A 20,793-nucleotide genomic window follows, 5' to 3' on the forward strand; every position below is an offset into this window, starting at 1 on the left:
AGTATTGAAAAGTTGATTTCAAATTATAATTGATAGTAAAATGAAAATAAGCCAGCCATGGTGGCACACGCTTGTAATCCCAGCAATCAGGACACTGAGACCAGAGGATCATGGTTCACAGACAGACTCAGCTACTTAGGCCCTTTGCAACTCACTGAGACCCTGTTTCAAAAATAAAAAAGACTAAAATATAGGGTTGGGATATGGCTCAGAGGTAGAATATCCCTTGGTTTCACCTCTAGTACGACAAAAAAAGAAAACAGTAGTATAAACTAAAATGTACATATTGTATATACTTATTTAATTAGTATCCCTGTATCAATTTTAGCACACAAATTTTTATTTCTTCAAGTTTTTGTGGTATTTCAAATATAAAATCTTTTCTATAAATGACTACAGTATAAACTGCATTCCAACATTTAGGTCACTGATGGATGCATAGAGTGACCTCAATCTCATAAGATTACATTACCTACTGACTTTGTAGATATCTTTGCTTATATAAATATACTTTAGGATGTTTGCATAATGATGAGATTTCTGAAGGACACATTTCTCTGAATATATACTTCATCATTAAGCAATGTATGACTATAAGTATAAAATTTATATTTGATGAATAAAATGTGGATTTAAATATTTAAAACATTATACATTTGAGGACATTTAGAAGATCATCATCATTGGTAGGATACTGTTTTCAAGACTCCAATCCTCACTGAAAGGCATTTGAATGGTATTTATTTGTTAGACATTTGCTTTGAAATTTTGATGCTTTTGAAAAAAATGGATTTTGCTATATGTTATTAAATCATAATCCCAGGACATCTTTAAAAATTTTAGATGAAAAAATAAATAAAAATATCATATTCATATAGTCTACATAATTTAATCTACTACAGAAGTTCAAATATTTGCTGGCCATCTTTCTTACCTGTTTGTGAGCATGATCATAAGAATTAATGTGGTTGTCAAATTCCTGATGCTTATAGTACTGCTTGTCACAAAGTTCACAGTAAAAATTAGCCTTCAGATCTTCCAGAGCTTTTGCTATGGTATTCTCCTTCTCAGCATAGTCCTGGAAAAAAAATTCCAAGAAGGTGGCAATTAGCTCTGCCTTGAGTTTATTTTGACAGTTGTCAACTTCACTATAATAGAGTTAGAAACAGAATATAATTGAAAAAGGAAAAATAAAGCAATACCAGAAATTCAAATTAGAAAAAAATTACCACCTAAAAATTAACATTAAAGAAAAATCCAAAATAAACAAAAAGAATAGCAGAAACATGGATAAGAAAAAACAAATTCCATAAAGAAATAGAAACTCTTCATTGAAAAATTAATATTCTATGTTAACATATAGATAACCATATATTTATTTGATTTGACTTTAGATTTATAAGGATGGCTTAGTTAATGTAAACTTTTTCTATCCTGAGCATCTAAATACTGGTGTAAATACAGTTGTAGTGACACATGCCTCTAATCCTAGTACATGGGAGGCTGAGACAGGAGGATCTCAGGTTTGAAGCCAGCCTCAGGAACTCAGTAAGGCTCTCAACAACTGAATGATGCTATCAGCAACTTAGCCATACTGTGTTTCCAAAGGAAAAAATTAAAATAAGGCTGAGCTGGTAGCTCAGAGGTAGAATGTTCCTTAGTTCAATCCCAATGTCACTAAATGAATACACAAATTACATAAATACATACATAAATAAGCATAAAACAAATATAATTACTTTGGATTTCTTGTTAGTTTTTTAAAATGTTTAATAGTTTATTCAAACAAATGAGCTTTTATTGACTGTGTGTTTGTGTTTGTGTTTATGTTTGTGTATGTGTGTGTGTGTGTGTGTGTGTGTGTGTGTGTGTTACTACAGATAGAACCCAAGGCATTCTACCTCTGAGCTACTCTCCCAGACCTTATTATTATTATTTTTTATTTTGTTAATCAGGGTCTCACAAAATTATGCTTTCTAGTCCCGAATGTGTGATTCTCCTGTCTCAGCTTACCAAGTACTGAAGTTACGGGCTTGCACAACCACACTCAGATTTATGTCTTCATCTTGATCCATATCAGTTTTGATTGAAATTTAAAATATTGTTTAATTTTTGGAGGCTGAACCATTCTGCAGTCTTAAGTTATTTACTTAAAAGGAAAGGATTAAACTATATATCACATTGAATCATGATGTGTATACTACACTAAGATGGCTATATAACTATTACCCTGAACAGATGAAAAATAAGGTCTTATTTAGCTTCTGTTTAAGAATCACACAGTAACAACATGTTGGACTACTGCTTTCAGATTTTATTAAATTCAAATTTAACTTACTATTTCACATCTTCTTAAATGTAAAGAAAAAGTTGTAAATGCTAGTCCTGAGCATGGAATATATTTTGTTTCCAATGTAAAATTTATTTTATATAAAACTTTTTAAAATTAAAAATGTCTATATTCATTCACATGTGCTACTATGAGACACTGTTTTAGGCACTGGGATTTGAAAATGAAATTATGTTATACTTTCTGTGGCAATACTATCTTTTGTAAATTTAAGATAAGTTTCAAATAATATTTAATGTTAATGGTATTGTTCAACTAATGTTAACGATCTCATGTAAAGTCTAGATTTTAGTTTTCTTTCTTGTATTTTTCTTTTAACTAGAAAGTCCTGTTGTGGACAAAATTATATTTCTAAAAATTCATATATTCAAAATAAAAAAGGAGAAGAATGAACTCATAGTTTGAATGTTTAAATTGTTCCTATTAAATCTAAAAGTAATCTAATAGTATTTTAATAAAAAAACTAATCATTTCCCTATTTTATTATCCTATAAATTTGTGCACAAGAAACATATAATAAAGTTTAACATAATCTGGCTGTATGCCTTTTAATAATCAATTACAATAAGATATAAACATATAGCCTACTTTCTCACTTAAAGACAGTTATCTATTACTAGGTTTTATTAGTTTTGCTAACTGCAGGAAGAGGTGACAAAGTAAAAATCATTTCAATTGTTTATGTATGAGTCTAGCAATCTCAATAATTAATTTATCACTTCCCTGCAGATATGTGAACTATTACTAATGATTCTATTAAGTTACTTCATTATGTTTAAAAATTAGTCTACAAAGAAGAAAATGAGTCATATAGATCTAAACACTTTATCGAATTTTTATAAAATCTTTAAAATAATGCTTTGTCAATTAGCCAATTCAAATGAAACAAAATTATGTAATATAATTTCATGGCTAAAGTCTGTGAAGTGGAGATAGCATTCCAACCAATACAGAAGTTATATTTTAATGTCAACAGTTGTTGTTTCAAAGCTGAATTAGTTTTTACAATGGCCTTGAATTAACAGAAATTTCTTAATAAACTCGTTGATTCTCATAACTATATTTAAAATGTCTTAGCTGAATGGTTGCACACACTTTTTTATTTAAAATATTTTATTTCTCTGTCTTTGGGTTAAAAAAATCTTTAAACCTTCAAAGATTACCTCAGCAGATTAGTAGATGCTATTTTTAAAGTGTTTTAATGGATGGGAACTTTTAGTTATTTTATTTTTAAAATTTTTATTGGTGCATTGTATTCATACATCTTAATGGAGTACAAGATGGTACAGACATAGATGCACACATCACCCAATTAGCCCTTACCCAATTCCCATCCCCCATTCCCACACCCCTCCCTCCTCATATTTGGCTTACTGATTGACTTTGTTATGTTTGTGAATGTACATCATGTACATTAGAGAATTTCCCTCTTTCCCCCTCCCATTCCCCTCAGTTAGGCCACCTTATTTGCTCATCTATAGTTTCTCCTTCTTTGTCTAGAGTTCCTCCTATGAGTCATTTTCTCCTGAGCTTTTGCATATTAGGAAAAGTATCCAATTTCTTACTTTTTGTGACTGACTAATATCACTTAGCATAATGTTCTCTAGTTCCATCCATTTCCCTATAAATGACTGAGCAAATTCCATTGGGCACACACTTTCAATACCAGTACTTGGCTAGCTGAAACAGGAGGATTACTGGTTTGAGGCCAACCTCAGCAACTTAGTGAATCCCTCCACATCTTAGTAAGACTCTGTTTCAAAATAATAAAATAAAAAAAAGATCTGGGAGCATAGCTCAGAGTTAAAATGCCCCTGAATTCAATCCCCAGTACCAAATACCAATAAATAAGCAAAGAAGGAAGGAAGCAAGGAAGGAAGGAAGGAAGGAAGGAAGGAAGGAAGGAAGGAAGGAAGGAAGGCAGGCAGGCAGTCTTATTCTCTTGAAACATTTATTTTTATCATAATAAAAGTTTTTTTCCCTAATATGGATATTCTTCCAGAGAAGAAATAATAGTTTCATACTTATTCTATCTATAAGAGTATAAAAATATAGAATAGCAATATAATAAGATTCATAGCTAGAATGTATTTTTAAATATTAGACTTATATATTTAAATAAAGATATAGAAGTTTCAGAATAATAATGATTGCAAAAAGTGGTGGCATATGACTGTAATTGCAGAACTTGAAATATTGAGAGAGGAGTATCACAAGTTTGAGACCAGAACATGATTACTCAGTGAAGCCATGTTCAAAAAAAAAAATTTATAAAGACTGGGGTATATTTCAGAGGGAGAATTCCCCTGGGTTCAATCCATAGCTCCACATAAAATGAGTGAATGAATCAATGAATCAATGAATAAATAAATGTAACTAATAGTTACCCGGTGCTTATTTGGACTCAGGCATCTGCTTTGAATTTGGATGTATGAGCCCATTTAACCCTGATTAAAATGATAGAGATGTGTTCTATTGTTATATGCTTTATTGGTGCATTATAGTCTCAAATCATAATGTAAAACATGTTGACAGTGACATATGTACACACAATGATTAGTCCTGCTCCTCCGCATTTCCCCTCTTCCTACTACAGAATATTGAGATTGACGTGGGTATATTCACATATGTAAACACAACTGATGGTTGTATTTCCATTAATGAACCTCAGTCTTCCCCCTCGCCTTCCCTTATACCATCTCTCTGGCTCCAATGAGGTTTCTCCTCCATTATCTGGAATCCCTCCTGTGTCCTAATTACTTCCTACTCATATATTAGACATAACATTTGACTCTTAATTTTTCTGTGACTGGATAATCCCATTTAACATAATGTTTTCCAGGTCTTTCTATTTTCTTGAAAACAACATATTTTAAACATTTACTCAATTTACCAATTAAAATATTACATTTCAGGGAGGTTAAGTAACTCTAGGATACAAATATGTTTATAGCCAATATTTCACCCAAATAAATTATTCTATAGCTTTTAATTGTTTTTAAACTTTTAAGTACATTAAAAGAGAGAGAGAAGAATATAATAACCCTCCTGTATTCATCACTTATCTTCAACAATTATCATCTAGGGCTCAATCATGTTTTATCTTATCCTATCCTATCTCACAACCTTCTCTCTGCCTTAGATGTTTGATAATAATATCCCAACTACATATCATTTTACCTATAGAGCTTTCTGTATATATCTCTAAATTGAAAGGGCTCTAAAAAATTCTAATCACAAAACCATTATCAGGGCTTAATGACTACATAAAATCAATAAAGATTTCCAATCATTCTTCACCATCATCTAGTCAATGTGTTCAAATATTTTCAATTGCTTAATATTTTTATTGGCACATAATTATTATACAAAAGTATAAGTATCATTGTGACATATTTGTACATGCACATAACATAATTTGATCAATGTTTATTACTTTAAAATGTTGTTTAAAAATAAGGATTCAGTAGGCCTATATATTATCATTATCTAATATTTCTCTAAGTCTCATTTATCCTCTAGGTTCTCATATCTATATTTTATTCTTTATTACAACTTAAAAATTTAACTGGATTTCATTTCTACTTATTAAGTATGCAGAAATAAATATGTCAAAAGGTAACATGAAAATCCATGGAGACAAAACACCATCAAAACAACAAAATAATCTCCCAGTAATGGATCCCCCCTTCACATACACACATGCAGAGAAGGTACACAAAAATTCTTACAAAGAACTTAAAATAACTGCACTAAGAAAAGCTAACAAACCTTAAGATAATACAGAGAAATGACTCGAAATCAGGAAGACAATAAATGAACAAAATGAGAAATTTAACAGAAACATTGAAATTAAATACTGAAAACAAAAACAAATACTGCTGTAAAATTATAATGAATAAAATTAAACATGTTATATAGAGCATAAGTAAGAATTGATCAAGCAGAAGAAAACATATATGAATTTAAAGACAGGATATTTGAAAATATTACAGTCTAAGAAGAAACTGAAAATAGAATAAAAAGAAATGAAGAATGCTGATGGAATTCATGGAACAGCTTCATAAAAAGGAATACTAGAGTCATAGGATTTTGTGAAGAAATAGAGATAGGCAAAGAAGCAGAATATATTTTTCTTAAATAATAACAAAACATTTCAATCTAGAGAAAGGTAAAAATATCCAGGCATAGGAAGGTCAAAGTTCTCCAATCTGATTCAATCCCAACAAAATTATACTAAGAGATATTATAATAATCTCAAATTCAAGGACAAAGAAAGGATTTGATAGCAGAAATAGTAGCATATAATAGTATGTATATATGTATACATGCATGTATTTGTGGTACTGAGGATTGAGCCAAGGGGCATTCAACCTCTCAGATACCCACTGTTCTTTGTTTTCCTTCCTTAAAATAGGATCTCACTAGGTTGCTGAAAATTTTCCTGTGCTGTTGAGGCTGTCATTGAAATTGAGATCCTTCTGTCTCAGCCTCCCAAGTACTATGTGCCACCATGCCTAGTTGTATAAAAGTGTTTTAATAAAGCTTGCAGTGAGTTTCTCCACAGAGACTTTATAGATACAAAGGCGGTAAGATGAATTACTTAAAAGTGCTGAATGGGGGAAAAAAGGAAGGAAATTACCAATCAAGAGTCTCATGATGTACTTTAACAAACATACCAGTGTCAATCACTAAGCCAAACTCATGAGAAAGAGGGAGGGGGAAGGAACGGGGTGAAAAATGCATAAGGGTGATTGGGCAATGTGTGTATGTATGTCTCCACCATCTTGTACCCCATTAAAATGTATGACTACAATGCACCAATAAAAATTTTAAAAAGAATACTATACCTCAAAATATCATTAAAAATTAATAAGAAAGCTTGGTGTGGTTGCACAAGTTTGTAATCCCAGTACTTGGAAGGCTGAGACAGGAGAATTGCAGTTGTATAATCAGACTGAGTAACTTAGCCATGCCTTCTACAATTTAGTAAGACCCTGTTTCAAAATTAAAAAAAAATAAATAAAATAGGGGTAGGACTATAGCTCAGAGGTAAAATGCCCCTGGCTCAGTTCCAATCCCCTTCCTAAAAAAGTAAAAATAAAAATAAATAAAATAAAAGTAATAAATAAAGGAGAGTTAAATATTTTCACAGATAAACAAAAGTTGTAGGAGTGCCCTATAAGAATGTTAATGGGCATTCTTGGAGCTGAAAAAAAGAAATACTAGTTAATAATATAAAAACATATGAAAGTATAAAACTTACTGGTAAGCCTAAGTTCTGTAGCAGTAAGTACAAATTCAGAACCTTCTAAGACTGTAATGTTGGTATATAAATCACTTGTATATTTAGTAGGAAGATTAAAAGATAAAACTATTAAAATATAATAAATGATAATTAAGGGATATACAAAATAAAAAGATGTAAATTACAATGCCCAAACTTCCAAAGGTGAGAAAGAGTGGCATGAATTGTAGATGTTTTCTAATATAATCAAAATTGTTAATATCTTAAAATAGCCTAGTATAAGTATACGCTGACTCAATGTAACCACAAATAAAAACCCTATAATAGATACACAAGGATACAATGCTATAAATTGAAGCATACTACAAGAGAAAATTACTAAATTACAAAGAAAGATAGCAAGACAGGGAAAAAAGAACAAAGGACTATAAAACAATAAAAATAATTAAAATGTGAAGAGTAATTCTTTACCTGTCAGTAATCACCTTAAGTATAAGTGGATTAAATTATCTAATAAAAATACATAGAATAGCTGAATGAATCAAGCATAAAATTCAACTATATGCTGCCTAAAGACAACTTTACTAGGACTCACATAGATTGAAAATGAAGGGATGGAGAAAGATAGTCCAGCCTTGTGTAGTGGTAATGCTTGTAATCCCAATACTCAGGGGGCTGAGACAGGGAGATCAGGAAAATGGCAAGTTTGAAGCCAGCATTTTGCAATTTAGGGAAACTCTTTCTAAATAAATAAATAGGCTACAGGTGTACCTCAGAGTTAGTGTAACTCAGAGTTAGTTAATGTTCAGTCTCCAGAACATTAAATACATTTGAAAAAATATTTCACAGAAATGAAAACCAAAACAGAACAGAAATGACTTTTATCTCTGATAAATTTGTCTTTAAGTAAAAAACTGTAAAATGAAACAAATAAGGCCATTATATAATGAAAAAAGAGTTCAGCAAGAAGATACAATAATCATTAAATATATAGTATTTTCGCCCAACTTTGGAAACCCTAAATATATCAAGCTAATAACAACAGATTTAGAAGGAGAGTAGGCTTTAGAACAGTAATAGAAGAGAACCATAACATCCCACTTTCAACAATACAAAACACATTATCTGGACATAAAATCAATAAGAAAATATAGGACTTAAAATGCACTTTACACCAAATGGACCTGAGTCAAACACAGAACATTATATCCAGCTACAGCAGAATATACATTCTTCTCAAGGGTTCATGGAACATTCTTCAGGATAAAGCATATGAATGGCTACAAAACAAGTTTCAATATATTTAGGAAGAAGAAAATAAAATCAATAATCTTTTCTGGTCACACTGGATAAAACAAAATCTATAATAAAAAGTTCTGCATAATTCTTAAACTTTTGGAAATTAAACAATATGCTCCTAAACAACCATTGAGTCAATAATGAAATTAAAAGCAAAAATTTGACATATCTCAAAACAAATAAAGATGAAAACACAACATACCAAAACATATCAGACACATCAAAAGTATTTCTAAGAGGAAAACCTAAAGTAATAAATACATCAGAAAGTAAGAAAGATTTCAAATAAATTACCTAATGCTATACCTCAAAGAAATGGAAAAGAACATAATAAGCCAGAACTCAGCAGAAGATAAAGATCAGAATAGAATACAATAAAAATAAGAAAAATAATAGAAAATATCAATGAAACAGATATGTAACTTTTATATATTTATATATGTTTTTTCTCAGGTACTAGAGATTGAAACCATGAGCATTCTTCCTCTAAAATATACTCACAGACCTTTTTTTTTTTTTTGATATAGGGTCTCACTAGTTTACTGAGTCTAAGTTGCTGAGGCTGGTCTTAAACCTGTGATCCTCCTGTCTCAGCCACACAAGAACTGGGATTACAGGTGTGAGTCACCATGTCTGGCACAAAGTTATATTTTTAAAAATAAACAAAGCCAGGTGTGATAGCGCACCCTTGTAATCCCAGCATTCTGTAGGCTGAAACTTGAGGATTGCCTCAGCTATTTAGCGAGGCCCTTCCCAACTTAGTGAAATCCTGTTTCAAAAAATAAATAAAAGATTAAAAAAATAGGGCTGAGGGCATAGCTTGGAGGTACAATGACCCTGGGTCCCATCCCCAGTACTGCAAACAATAAAAAATAAATAAAAAATAAAAAGTAAAAAATAAAAAAAACAAAAGTGATAACATTTTTCTAGACTAAAACAAAAGGAAGAAGACAAATAAATTAGAAATGGAAGAAGTAACTAATACCACTAAAATACCAAGTATTTTAATAGTATGAACAATTATAAGCCATCAAATTGGATAGCCTAGCAGAACTCTATAAACTTGTAGACAAATATAAGATACCAAGAATGTATCATGAAGTAATAAAAACATTAGAACAGACTAACAACAATTGTGAAGATTAAATCACAATTAAAATTTCATTAAAATAGTATAGGCCTAGGCTAGCATGATGATAAATGCTGGATATATATCCTCCCAAATGAAATCAATACATCTAAATGGCATTTATACTCTAATGTTCATTTAAGTATTTAATATACAATATAAAAATCAACCAAATTTTAATCAATGAGCAATTTTTTATAAACTAATATGTAATAATGATAAATGTGATAAAATGTACCAGCCTATAAAAAGAAAATTCTACCATTTGTGACACAATGGATGACCCTGAACTAATATGTAATAATGATAAATGTGATAAAATGTACCAGCCTATAAAAAGAAAATTCTACCATTTGTGACACAATGGATGACCCTGAAGGACATTATGTTAAGTGAAATAAATCAGGCATCAAAAGATAAATACTGCCTTATACTTCTTTATGTGGAATCTAAAACAGTTGAACACAGAAGTTGGGAGAATGATGGTTTTCAGGGACAAAGACTGTGGGTGAGGCCTGAAGAGATGTTGGTCAAAGGCCTCAAAATTTCATTTAGATTGGCGAAATAAGTTCAAAAGCTCTATTACACAACAAGGTGACTAAGGTTAATAACAATGCCTTATGTTATTTTAAATTATTAGCACATTATGATTATACAAAATGATAGAATTCATTATAGTATATTAATACTTGCACATAACATTGTCTGATCAGGTTAATTCTCTAGCATGGTGCTAGCATAAAATAGAAACACAGTCCAATGGAACAGAATCAAAGACACCAAGAGAAACCTATACAGATACATTTATCTGATTCTTGACAGAGGCGCCCAAAACATATACTGGAGAAAAGACAACATTTTTAGCAGATGGTTTGGAGAAAACTGGATACACATAAGTAAAAGAATGAAACTAGATCTATATCTATCACCTGACATTGCAGTCAGTTCAGTGAATGAAAGATCTAGTAGAAATATGCAAATGCTAGAAGAAGACATGGCATTCATACTCCAATAGATAGAAACAGGAATGACTTCCTCAATAGGTCTCCTAAAGCCCAGGAAATTAAAATAAGAATAAATAAATGAAAGGACATCAAGTTAAAAAGCTTCTGCGAAGCAAAGGAATCAACTAAGAAAATGAAAAGAGAGCCTTCAGAATGGGAGAAAAATTTTGTAATGTGTTCTTAAAAGTTGCTAAGAGAGAAAAATTTAGGTGTTCTAACTACAAAACAAAAAGTATGTGAGGTTATGTGTGTGTGTATATATACATATATATAATATATATTAGCAAATATATGTATATATTTGCTTGATTTAGTCATTCCACCATATATATTTCAAAAGAACACACTGCACACAAAAGTACATCAAGTTTTTATCAACTAAGAAATAAACTAAAAAATTTTGTTTAAAAACAATAGAACAGAGAATAGCACAACTTAATATATAATATTATTAAAATAACTAATCTTACTTGGGTTTGTGGTATCCAATCATTTAGACAACATCTTTAGAGATTACACCAAGTTATGCCATACACAAATTATGACTGCCGAATAGAAGGAATGATCACATGTTACATCTTAGTGTTTCTATTAGTAATGTTCTATTAAAAGTGATTGCCAGGTGTGGTGGCGCACACTTACAATCCCAGCATTTGGGAGGCTGAGACAGGAGAATTGCGTTTCTCGGACAGCCTCAGCTACTTAGAGAGGCCTTCTGCAACTTAGTGAGACCTTGTTTCAAAATAAAGAATAAAAGCCGGGCGTGGTTGCGCACGCTTGTAATCCCCGCGCTTGGGAGGCAAAGACAGGAGAATCATGCAGGTTCGAAGCCAGCCCCACCCTGGCTTAGGAGACCCTGTTTCCAAATAAAAAATGTAAAAATAAGCCTGGGAGTGTAGCCCGGAGGTAGAAGGGCTTCCAGGAACCCCAGTACCACCAAAATAAATAAATAAATAAATAAGAAAGAAAGAAAGAATAAAAAATAGGGCTGGGGGTATAGATTGAAGGTAGAAGGGATCTGGGTTCCATCCCCAGTACTTAAAAAAAGGAAAAAAAGTGGTTAAAACTGCAAAGCTGTAAGTAGATTGAGCACTGTTAATATATAATTATTTTAAATATTAAAAATATTCTCTGTAATTTACATTTAAAATACTCAGGAAAAATCAACTTCTATTTCTTCCATTACTTTATCAAGTATAAAAGCAATCTGGTAATTTATATGCAGGATAGATTATAATATAGTTTCTTTAAAAAAAAAAAGCAAAAATATGGTCTAAACTAGGTTCTCATTGCAAGAAAAGATTAATGGAATAAGAAATGAAAGAATCATTCCCTTCTCATAGAAAATCCAGATAGAGCCAGGCGTGGTGGGGCACGCTTGTAATCCCCGTGCTTGGGAGGCTGAGACAGGAGGATCGCACAGGTTCGAAGCCAGCCTCAGCTACTTAGTGAGGTTTTCAGCAACTTAGTGAGACCCTGTTTCCAAATAAAATATAAAAAGGTCTGGGAGTATAGCCCAGAGGTAGAAAAGCCTCTGGGTTCCAACCCCAGTACCACCACCAAAAAAAAAAAAAAAAAAAAAATCCAGATAGAAAAGTTTCTTTTTGACATTCATAGTCTACACTTCCTATGTACTACCTGACTACGCTTCCTACCAGTTTATGCTTAAACACCTTTCCCTTCCTGACCCCTGACCAGAAATGTCTCTAATGCATGGTACAGAACTTACACTAGCAAACGCACAACCCAGGAGTTCTAAGGAGTTAATGCTACCAGTGATCATTCTTGACTATTGTGGAAGGGGAGAACCTACACATAAATTATTTCTCTTTTATTTTCCAGGAAGACATTTTCAAGATGCATTTCTAAGGTTGTAGAGTGTTGCAGGGAGATTGAGTGCAGATTAGTTTTAATAGTGGCAGACTACATAATAATGTATCAGTTTTCTTTTTTAACTCTTTTGTTTTCATGTATTTATTTTTGCTTCCTGGAATCACTTACCAAATAAATGATCTACATAGAAGCCTGTATCTTGGGTTTGACCTTCAAAAAGAATTGGGTTAAGAATATAATCTTTTAGTGTTTTCTATGCATTATTAAAATACAGTCTTACGATGTCCTATAATACCTGGTTCCTGACTACAAATTTGTCATGATTTTATATAATTCTCTTATAGGTAAAGTCCTTAACTAAATTCATTAATATTTCTAAAACTTTCTTAACTATATATCTACTTTAATTCCTAGACTTGCTATTTATTCTCCTTACAATGTTCTTATACCAGATGTTTGCATGAAAGAGACACTAATTCACCCCTTGAAGATCTCTGCAAAAATGCTATTTGCTATTACTTTCCTTATCATTCTTCCAGAAGAGAATTTTTTATTCTTTGTGGTTTTCCTTCTTTCATCTTTCCTTTTAATATAAAGAAAAGAATATTTATTCAGGAAGAAAACAGTGATAAAAGGCCTTTGAGTATTACAGTCTCAAAGCTATGTTAGGAATAAAAGAGAAAAAGAGTTCAAAAGAAGGCATGCAGAAAAATGATTATTGTTCTGTGATATAATAAGAAATATACATTTTGTCTTTGTCCCTGGTTCCTGGCACAGAGCTTCTTAAATGCTTGGACTCTCCAGCGTGATAAGAGCGTCCTTTAGTGTAGAGAACATACTAAAATAGAGGGCTGGTGCCTGCTAGCCCTATATAACTTCCAAGTGGGGATCGATCTCCCAAAAAAGACTACAGAATGATTAAAGGTTTGGAAATTTCAACCTTACTTCCATCCTTTAAGGAGTGGTGAAGGGGCTAAATATTGAGGTATTCGTCAGTGGCCAATGACTTCATCATTCATGCCTACATAAGGATACCTCCATAAAATCTCCTAGATTATGGTATTCAGAGAGGCTCTGGGTTGATGAACACACCATGGTACTGTGGTGTGGGGTGACACACTTGCAGAAGGCACGGAAACTCCACAAATAGTCTCCTTATTTTGCCCCAGGCCTTTGGCACATCTAGCTTTTCCTGAGTTTTTCCTTTCAATAAACTGGTAATGGTGAGCAAACTATTTTGCCAAGTGCTATGCAACACTCCAGAAATTGTCAAACATGAGGAGGAGATCTTAGGAACCTATGACTTTGAATTGACTGTTAGTATTACAAATGGCTTAGACTTGGGATAGCATTTGAAGTTGGGATAGTCATGCAGACTGAGGCTTCAACCTGTGGGAGCTGATGCTAACTACATAGTTAGCATCTGCAACTACCTCAGTTAGTGCTAGAATCAAGTCAAATTCAATACACACAATTGGTGTCCTGAGTTTCAAGATATAAAAGAAATGCAAAAGGCCAATAAATATATTAAAAATATTCAACATTATTAGCTATCAGAAAAATGCAAACCAATACTACACTGAGATTCCATGTAACACCAATTAGAATGATAATCATCAAGAATAAAACAATAATACATGCTGATGAGGTTGTGTGAAAATAAGAATTCTTATGTACTGTTGGTGGGATTGCAAATTAGTTCAGCTCAGAAGTTCCTCAGAAGACTGAGAATGAAGCCACCATATGACCCAAATATACCACTCCTGGGTATCTGCTCAAAGGAATTGAAGTCAGAATATTATAGTAATGCATGAATATCCATGTTTTAGCAGCCTACTGCGCAATAGCCAAATTATGGAACTATTCTAGATATTCATCAGCAGATGAATAATTTATGAAGCTGTAGTATATACATACAATGGAATTTACGGAATTGGGTAGCGGTTAAATCAGTGAGGTGTACATGTCTGTGCACACAAGTTTTTTACCCCAATATGATATATGAATAAAATGCACCAATAAAAATTATAAAAAATTAACAAATAAAATAAATAAATAAATAAATAGGAACCTGGCCTTCCAGGTCATGATGAAATATATTTTGTCAAAGGAGAAGGACAAAATTTATTTTTTTAACAGTTTGTTTCAAAGGTTCTTTAACTTTCAAATATTTGGCATATGTAAGGCTGCCAGATAAAATATAGGCTGCTTAGTTAAATTTGAATTACAGATAAAAACAATGAATAATTTCTTAACATATGTCTGTGTTCCAAACATTTCATAGGACATATTTACACTAAAAAAAGTATTCACTGTTTATCAAAAATTAAAGTTTAAGTAGTCATCCTGTTGTTTTTGTCCTATTTATTTATTATTATTTTGTAGTGCTGGGAAATTGAACCCACAGCCTTTTGCACACAGTAGGCAACCAGTCTCTTTCTTATTTATTTTAAAATTTGATTTAAAATTATAAACAATTGCCTATGCATATATGCATCATAATGTGACATTTTGATATGTGGATACACTGTGAAATGATTATATCATGCTAATAAATATGTCTATCACTGCAAAAAAAAAAAGAAAGAACAAAAAATAAGTAATTTACAGAAAAACAGATGGAAATAGAGAATACTATTCTAAATGAGATTAGCCTGTCTCAGAAAGTGAAGGGTCATATGTTTTTTTTTATATATGGAAGCTGAAGAGAAATTGGGGAACAATAGAGACTATAGATAAAGGAGGAGAAGCCTCAGTGGAAAGATGGAGAAATTTTGAGAAGGGACAGAGAGGAGACATGTTGAAGGAAACATTTTAAATAATTCTGTGTAGAAATACAAAATTATCAGTGCCCATCTCAATACTAGGTATGGGGTGGGGCGTGGGTGAGAACTGGAGAGACTCATGTTAAGTCTTGTGTGCATATGTGTTCCTATCATTCTGAACCTTATTATGATGGATAAATACGATGAATCAAAATAAATGAAAAAAGAGTTGCAAGATTAATAAATGTGAGAAAAATTTTCATGTATTTGATGTCAGAAGTGTTAGAAGTAAAAAAAAATGCATTGTAATAGTACTGATGTTAGTTTTATCTGGTTTAAATACTTTTTCTATTTGGCAAAATGAACAACTATTTCTGAGTGATAAAATGACATGCTATTGCCCCAACATAAATGTCATTTTGCTCTGAAACTGGATGTTCCATTATTGCAAAGACCAAGGAATTAATAACAAGACACTTTGAGGAACAGAAAAGAGATAAGTAAGGATCAGGTCAGAAGAAATCATAATTTTATCAAAAGTCACAGATGCACTGAATTTGAATTATACCCAAAATGTGCATTTATATATTTCTAAAAATGATTCTTCAGAAATGCAAAATTATCAACATCAAAGATGAAAGTGGAACTGAATACCGAAAAGAGTGTATATTGAGTATCATATGTTTATGGACAACTCCAGTGAGTTTAATTGAGTACAACTCAACAGTAAAAGAAGATGTATACCTATGGTTCACACATCTGAGGATTAGAGTAAGTGATATTTTTAAGCAATACTTTTTTTTTCCAGAATTAGTTTCAAGCAACAACATGTGATCATGAGGTTTTAAGTATTTGTCTGCCATGATTATTCAGCTGATGACAACATTGAATTAATAGCATAGTTCCTAACTTTAGAATTTATTCATGCAAAAGGAGGATGAACGCCCAACCTTCAGTTGTCAGAGCACATCCTTATCTGTCTCGCTTGGTTATAATGATCACCACAATGATCCCTTTCTGGAGATATTTTTTAATTTTTTTATACTTTGAATCTTGGAACTCTTAGCCTGCGAATGACCAGTACTTGTTGAATTCTGTGCTTATTTTAAACCAATAACTACTGTAACTAAAAAATTCACCATAAAATGAATTTGATGTTTTCCTTCATGTTTAAATAGGCTATTTTAAGAGTTGGTTGAAATTTAACATTAGCCTGCAGTCTTCCTGTGCAGAAACAAGGTTGAATGGGTTTCATTTTTCAAGGTAAATAAGAAAAATTATATCAGATTTTTCAAAGCTGAATGCTAAATGAGGTGTGTTTTATTTCTAGTTTGCATACAAAATACCATATATAGAATTCTCAATGTAAGAATTCTGTGTAAGCAGATTCCACAGAGTTCTTTTACAGAATATGAATGACAGTAATTATTTCACTTAGGAAATTACTTAAATTAGGTTGGGCACCATGTTGCATGCCTAATCTCAGCTACTTGGAGCCTGAGGCAGAAGAATTCCAGGTTCCAGGCCAGCCTGCGCAACATAGGGAAATTCTGTCTTAAAATAAAAATAAAAAGGACTGTGGGTATAGTTCAATGGTAGAGCACCTGCCTAGCGCTCAGGAATCTACGGCTTTAATTACTACTACTGCGACTAAGCAAAATAACAAAATCTCTTAAATTTATCGGCAGCAGACATTTTGTCTGAAAGGGAGCTGAGAAAGATGTAATGATTGAATACCTATTTGTTACTCTCACAGTGGTAGCAGTAAATCATCTCACTGGTGATCCTAGCTTGACTTCTCTTAGATGTAGAGACTGAGACAATGAGTTCAAGTGGTTTATTTTGCCATTGCTTGTAATCTCAGGATCCCTGGTAGGAAATTGCAAGGACCTCCGATGTCAGCTCTGACCTGCACAAAGCTCAAAAGTCAACACAAAAAGAAAACTCAGAACCATTTTTTTTCCTTGGAATTATTAAAAAACCAGAAATCATAGGGTAAAATACCACTCAAACTCAGGAGAGAAAAGCACATTCAGTGAAATACAGAAAAAGATCTGGTTGATCACAAGAACTGGTAGAGTTTCTTAAATACTTGGCAAATTGTAGAACTATGGTCTGTTTTGTGCAACAGAAACTGTTGATAGCCTCAATCTTAGATGGACCCACAAATATTTTGGGGAGTTTTATATGTGTTTTCTTTTCACAAATCCCATCCTGTTTGAATGATGATTATCTAAGAAAAAGAGTTCTTGTGTCCTTAGCAGGTAGATGGGAAGTATATTGTGAAATAAATCAATATTCACTTTCTTTCTTTTTTTTTTTTTTTGGTGGTACTAGGGTTCCTGGAAGCCCATCTATTTTATACTTTTTATTTGGAAACAGGGTCTTTTAAGCCAGCGCGGCTGGCTTCGAACCTGCGCACTCCTCCAGTCTCTGCCTCCCAAGCGCGGGGATTACAAGCGTGCGCCACCACGACCGGCAATAATCACTTTCTTTATAATAAAGACCTCCTCCCAAGTGATAGAGGCTTTCCATAAATCAAACTGAAGACCTTATTTCAGCCAGGAAAATAAGTTTACTTCCAGTCCATAACATGTAACCTCCCTATCTTATCTAAGTTGGTGTGAGGAGGCCACACTCTTAATATGGGTTATAGCTTTGAGAAAGTAAATAGGGAACTTTGCAGTTAAAAAAATTAAATAGGCATGTGGGAAAGAAAGAAAGAAGGGGAAAAAAGCTGTACTGAATAAAAAAACAAATATGGCAGTGATAGAACTTAGACAGAAACACACTGAAATACTGGTATTTAACCTTAACCAAAAATTTACAGAATATTCCCCTCTTCTGCACCATTATTAATCAAGCAACAGATCATTATTATATTACATTAGAAAATTACATCCAAATACTCTGCATGATGTACCTCTCTCTGAAAAGGATATATATATATATATATATATACACACACACACACACACACACACACACATATATATATATGGAAGTATAAAATAAAAGGCACACAAAATGAAGACTAAAAGACTTTACAGCTTCTTGTGATTATAACTGCAGAAAACATTAAACACAACCCAATATGTGGCCAGATGAACAAAAATACTCATGTAAAAGGCCTATTTACCTCAGTTGCTATTAAGGTACATACCAAGTTTTTAAAATAAAGTGATAAAATACGTTAAATAAATAAACAATATAAAGGGAAAATCAATTTTCATATTAAGGCTCATTTATTACAAAGGTGTTGGGATTATCAGGCAATTTTAAAATAGCTATGATTAATATGTTAAAGTCTCAACAGGAAAAAAGCAGACAGCTTAGAAGAATAAATGGGTTTGTAAACAAAGAAATAGAAACAAGAAAATGTTAAATTGTAAAACACTTTAAATTAATGAGATTCTTTCTAAATAATGACTAATTCATTGAAAGTCTAAAAGGCATCAAAGGATACAGTAGATTTTATATTCCAGAAAAGCTATAGTAATATACATATATCTATGAAATACTGGATTCTTGAGAAATTACAAGGCTGGAGAATCTGGTACATGTTCTGAAAAGGGGTGAAGGAATGCTGTTAGTGACAATGATCAAAAGGGCTATAGAGGTGTCTGTGTGCGGTAGGAGGTATGAACATTGATAAATGCAGATGAGGAAGTCAGTAAAGAATTTTGAGGCAGGAGGGAAGCAGATTAGATTTGCATTTTAGGAAAACAGATATGACTCTAGGGTAGAAAATGAAACACTGATAGAGTTATGACTGCAAACAACGAGACTGGTAAGAACAATATTTTCCAGGTGCAGAATAGTAAAATCCTTAATGAAAAGAGGATAAATCAGGACAGTGATGAAGGAAATGCACTGGAAAATCTGAGAGACAAACATGGCATGAGTGTGTTAGTGACAAAATGAAGGGTACAGAAGAGAACAGTTCCAGCTAAATGATGGGGAGATTTTTACATGATGAGTGATTAGGAGGTGAGATGGTAACTACAGGCCAACATAGTATTAGGATGCTTTGCGATTGGATGATAAATTTGGATATTTTTAATATTGCATTTTGGGAAGGAAATATAGAAATCATTGTGTATTTTTTAAAAATATATGTTACTCATAAAGGTAGTTATATGAAAATGGAAGCTAAAAGCACCTAAAAATGTAGATACAAAGCTGTAAATTGTAAAAAAGGAAAAATGGATTTCAAATTAATTTGAGTTCTCCTATTTCCCACAACCATAAATCTCCTTTTCTCCACATTTCCTGAATACAAAGTGAAACTGTCTTGCTGAGAACAAAATAAGATAAAATAATAGTCCTCAAAATGTTTAGCTCTATGCATTTTTAGAAAATATTTTCTCAAAAAGCAAGTATGACACTGCAGGTGTCACATCACGTAGGTCCTCCAGATGCATTGTAAGATCATCTGCAACCACAGCTTCCATTAGAGGAGGAAGGCTATAGGAGGACCTGCTGTCCCTCCCATTGGTACCAGCAGGCACTGCTCCTGTGGTTAATTCTGCTTTGTTTTCAACCACAAATGGAAAGGATAGTCTGTGCATCTGGTACATCGTTAGCTCAGCAGGGAAAGCCCATTTGGAAATAATCATATATTTCACATATCCCCCAAAAAGAGATATTTTGAAAAGGGAAACATTTTAACTTGCAAAACTTTCAACTAAAATTTGAGTGAAGAAGACACCATGAGAAGAGGAAGGACATTAACTTTCAATGATTGCTGTACTTAACTATCTCAGCCATGACCTGAACCCTCAGGTGAATATTATTAGCTCCATTCTACCTATAGTGAAAACAAGAAAAAGAGGAGGAGGATTTACCTATAATCTTACATGATAAAATGGCAGAGTCTAACATTTTAGTTGGAGCTTTTTAAGCTACCCAATGACTCTCTTCCTAAGTCTGATTTTTTTTTCAGTTAAGAAGACTCAATAATGGCCAGAAGAATTAACACAAAAAAAGAAATATCTAAATCACAGGTTTAAAAGAAACTAAAAATTTAATTGAAATTCAAATGTATGATAATATAAAATATTTAATCTTGCTTGAATCTAAATGTGTTATGGCTGGTCAGTCAGTATACTTTAGGAAGACGATGCTTTAAATATTAACATTTATGGCCGGGCGTGGTGGCGCAC

The 20,793-nt window shown here is 32.4% G+C and overlaps 1 protein-coding gene across 1 annotated transcript in view; it reads right to left on the minus strand.

The window, feature by feature from the left end:
- ZNF804A (zinc finger protein 804A) overlaps nt 1-20,793 on the minus strand; it is a gene marked incomplete at both ends in the record, with an annotated part of 301,756 nt that overhangs the window by 64,576 nt on the left and 216,387 nt on the right. Inside the window, one exon of the mRNA XM_080689653.1 lies at nt 935-1,078. Within this exon, the coding sequence (XP_080545779.1) occupies nt 935-1,078 (144 nt within the window). The remainder of the gene's footprint in view (nt 1-934; nt 1,079-20,793) is intronic.

The sequence above is a fragment of the Muscardinus avellanarius genome, assembly GCF_963383645.1.
Source record: "Muscardinus avellanarius genome assembly, chromosome: 2".
NCBI lineage: Eukaryota > Metazoa > Chordata > Mammalia > Rodentia > Gliridae > Muscardinus > Muscardinus avellanarius.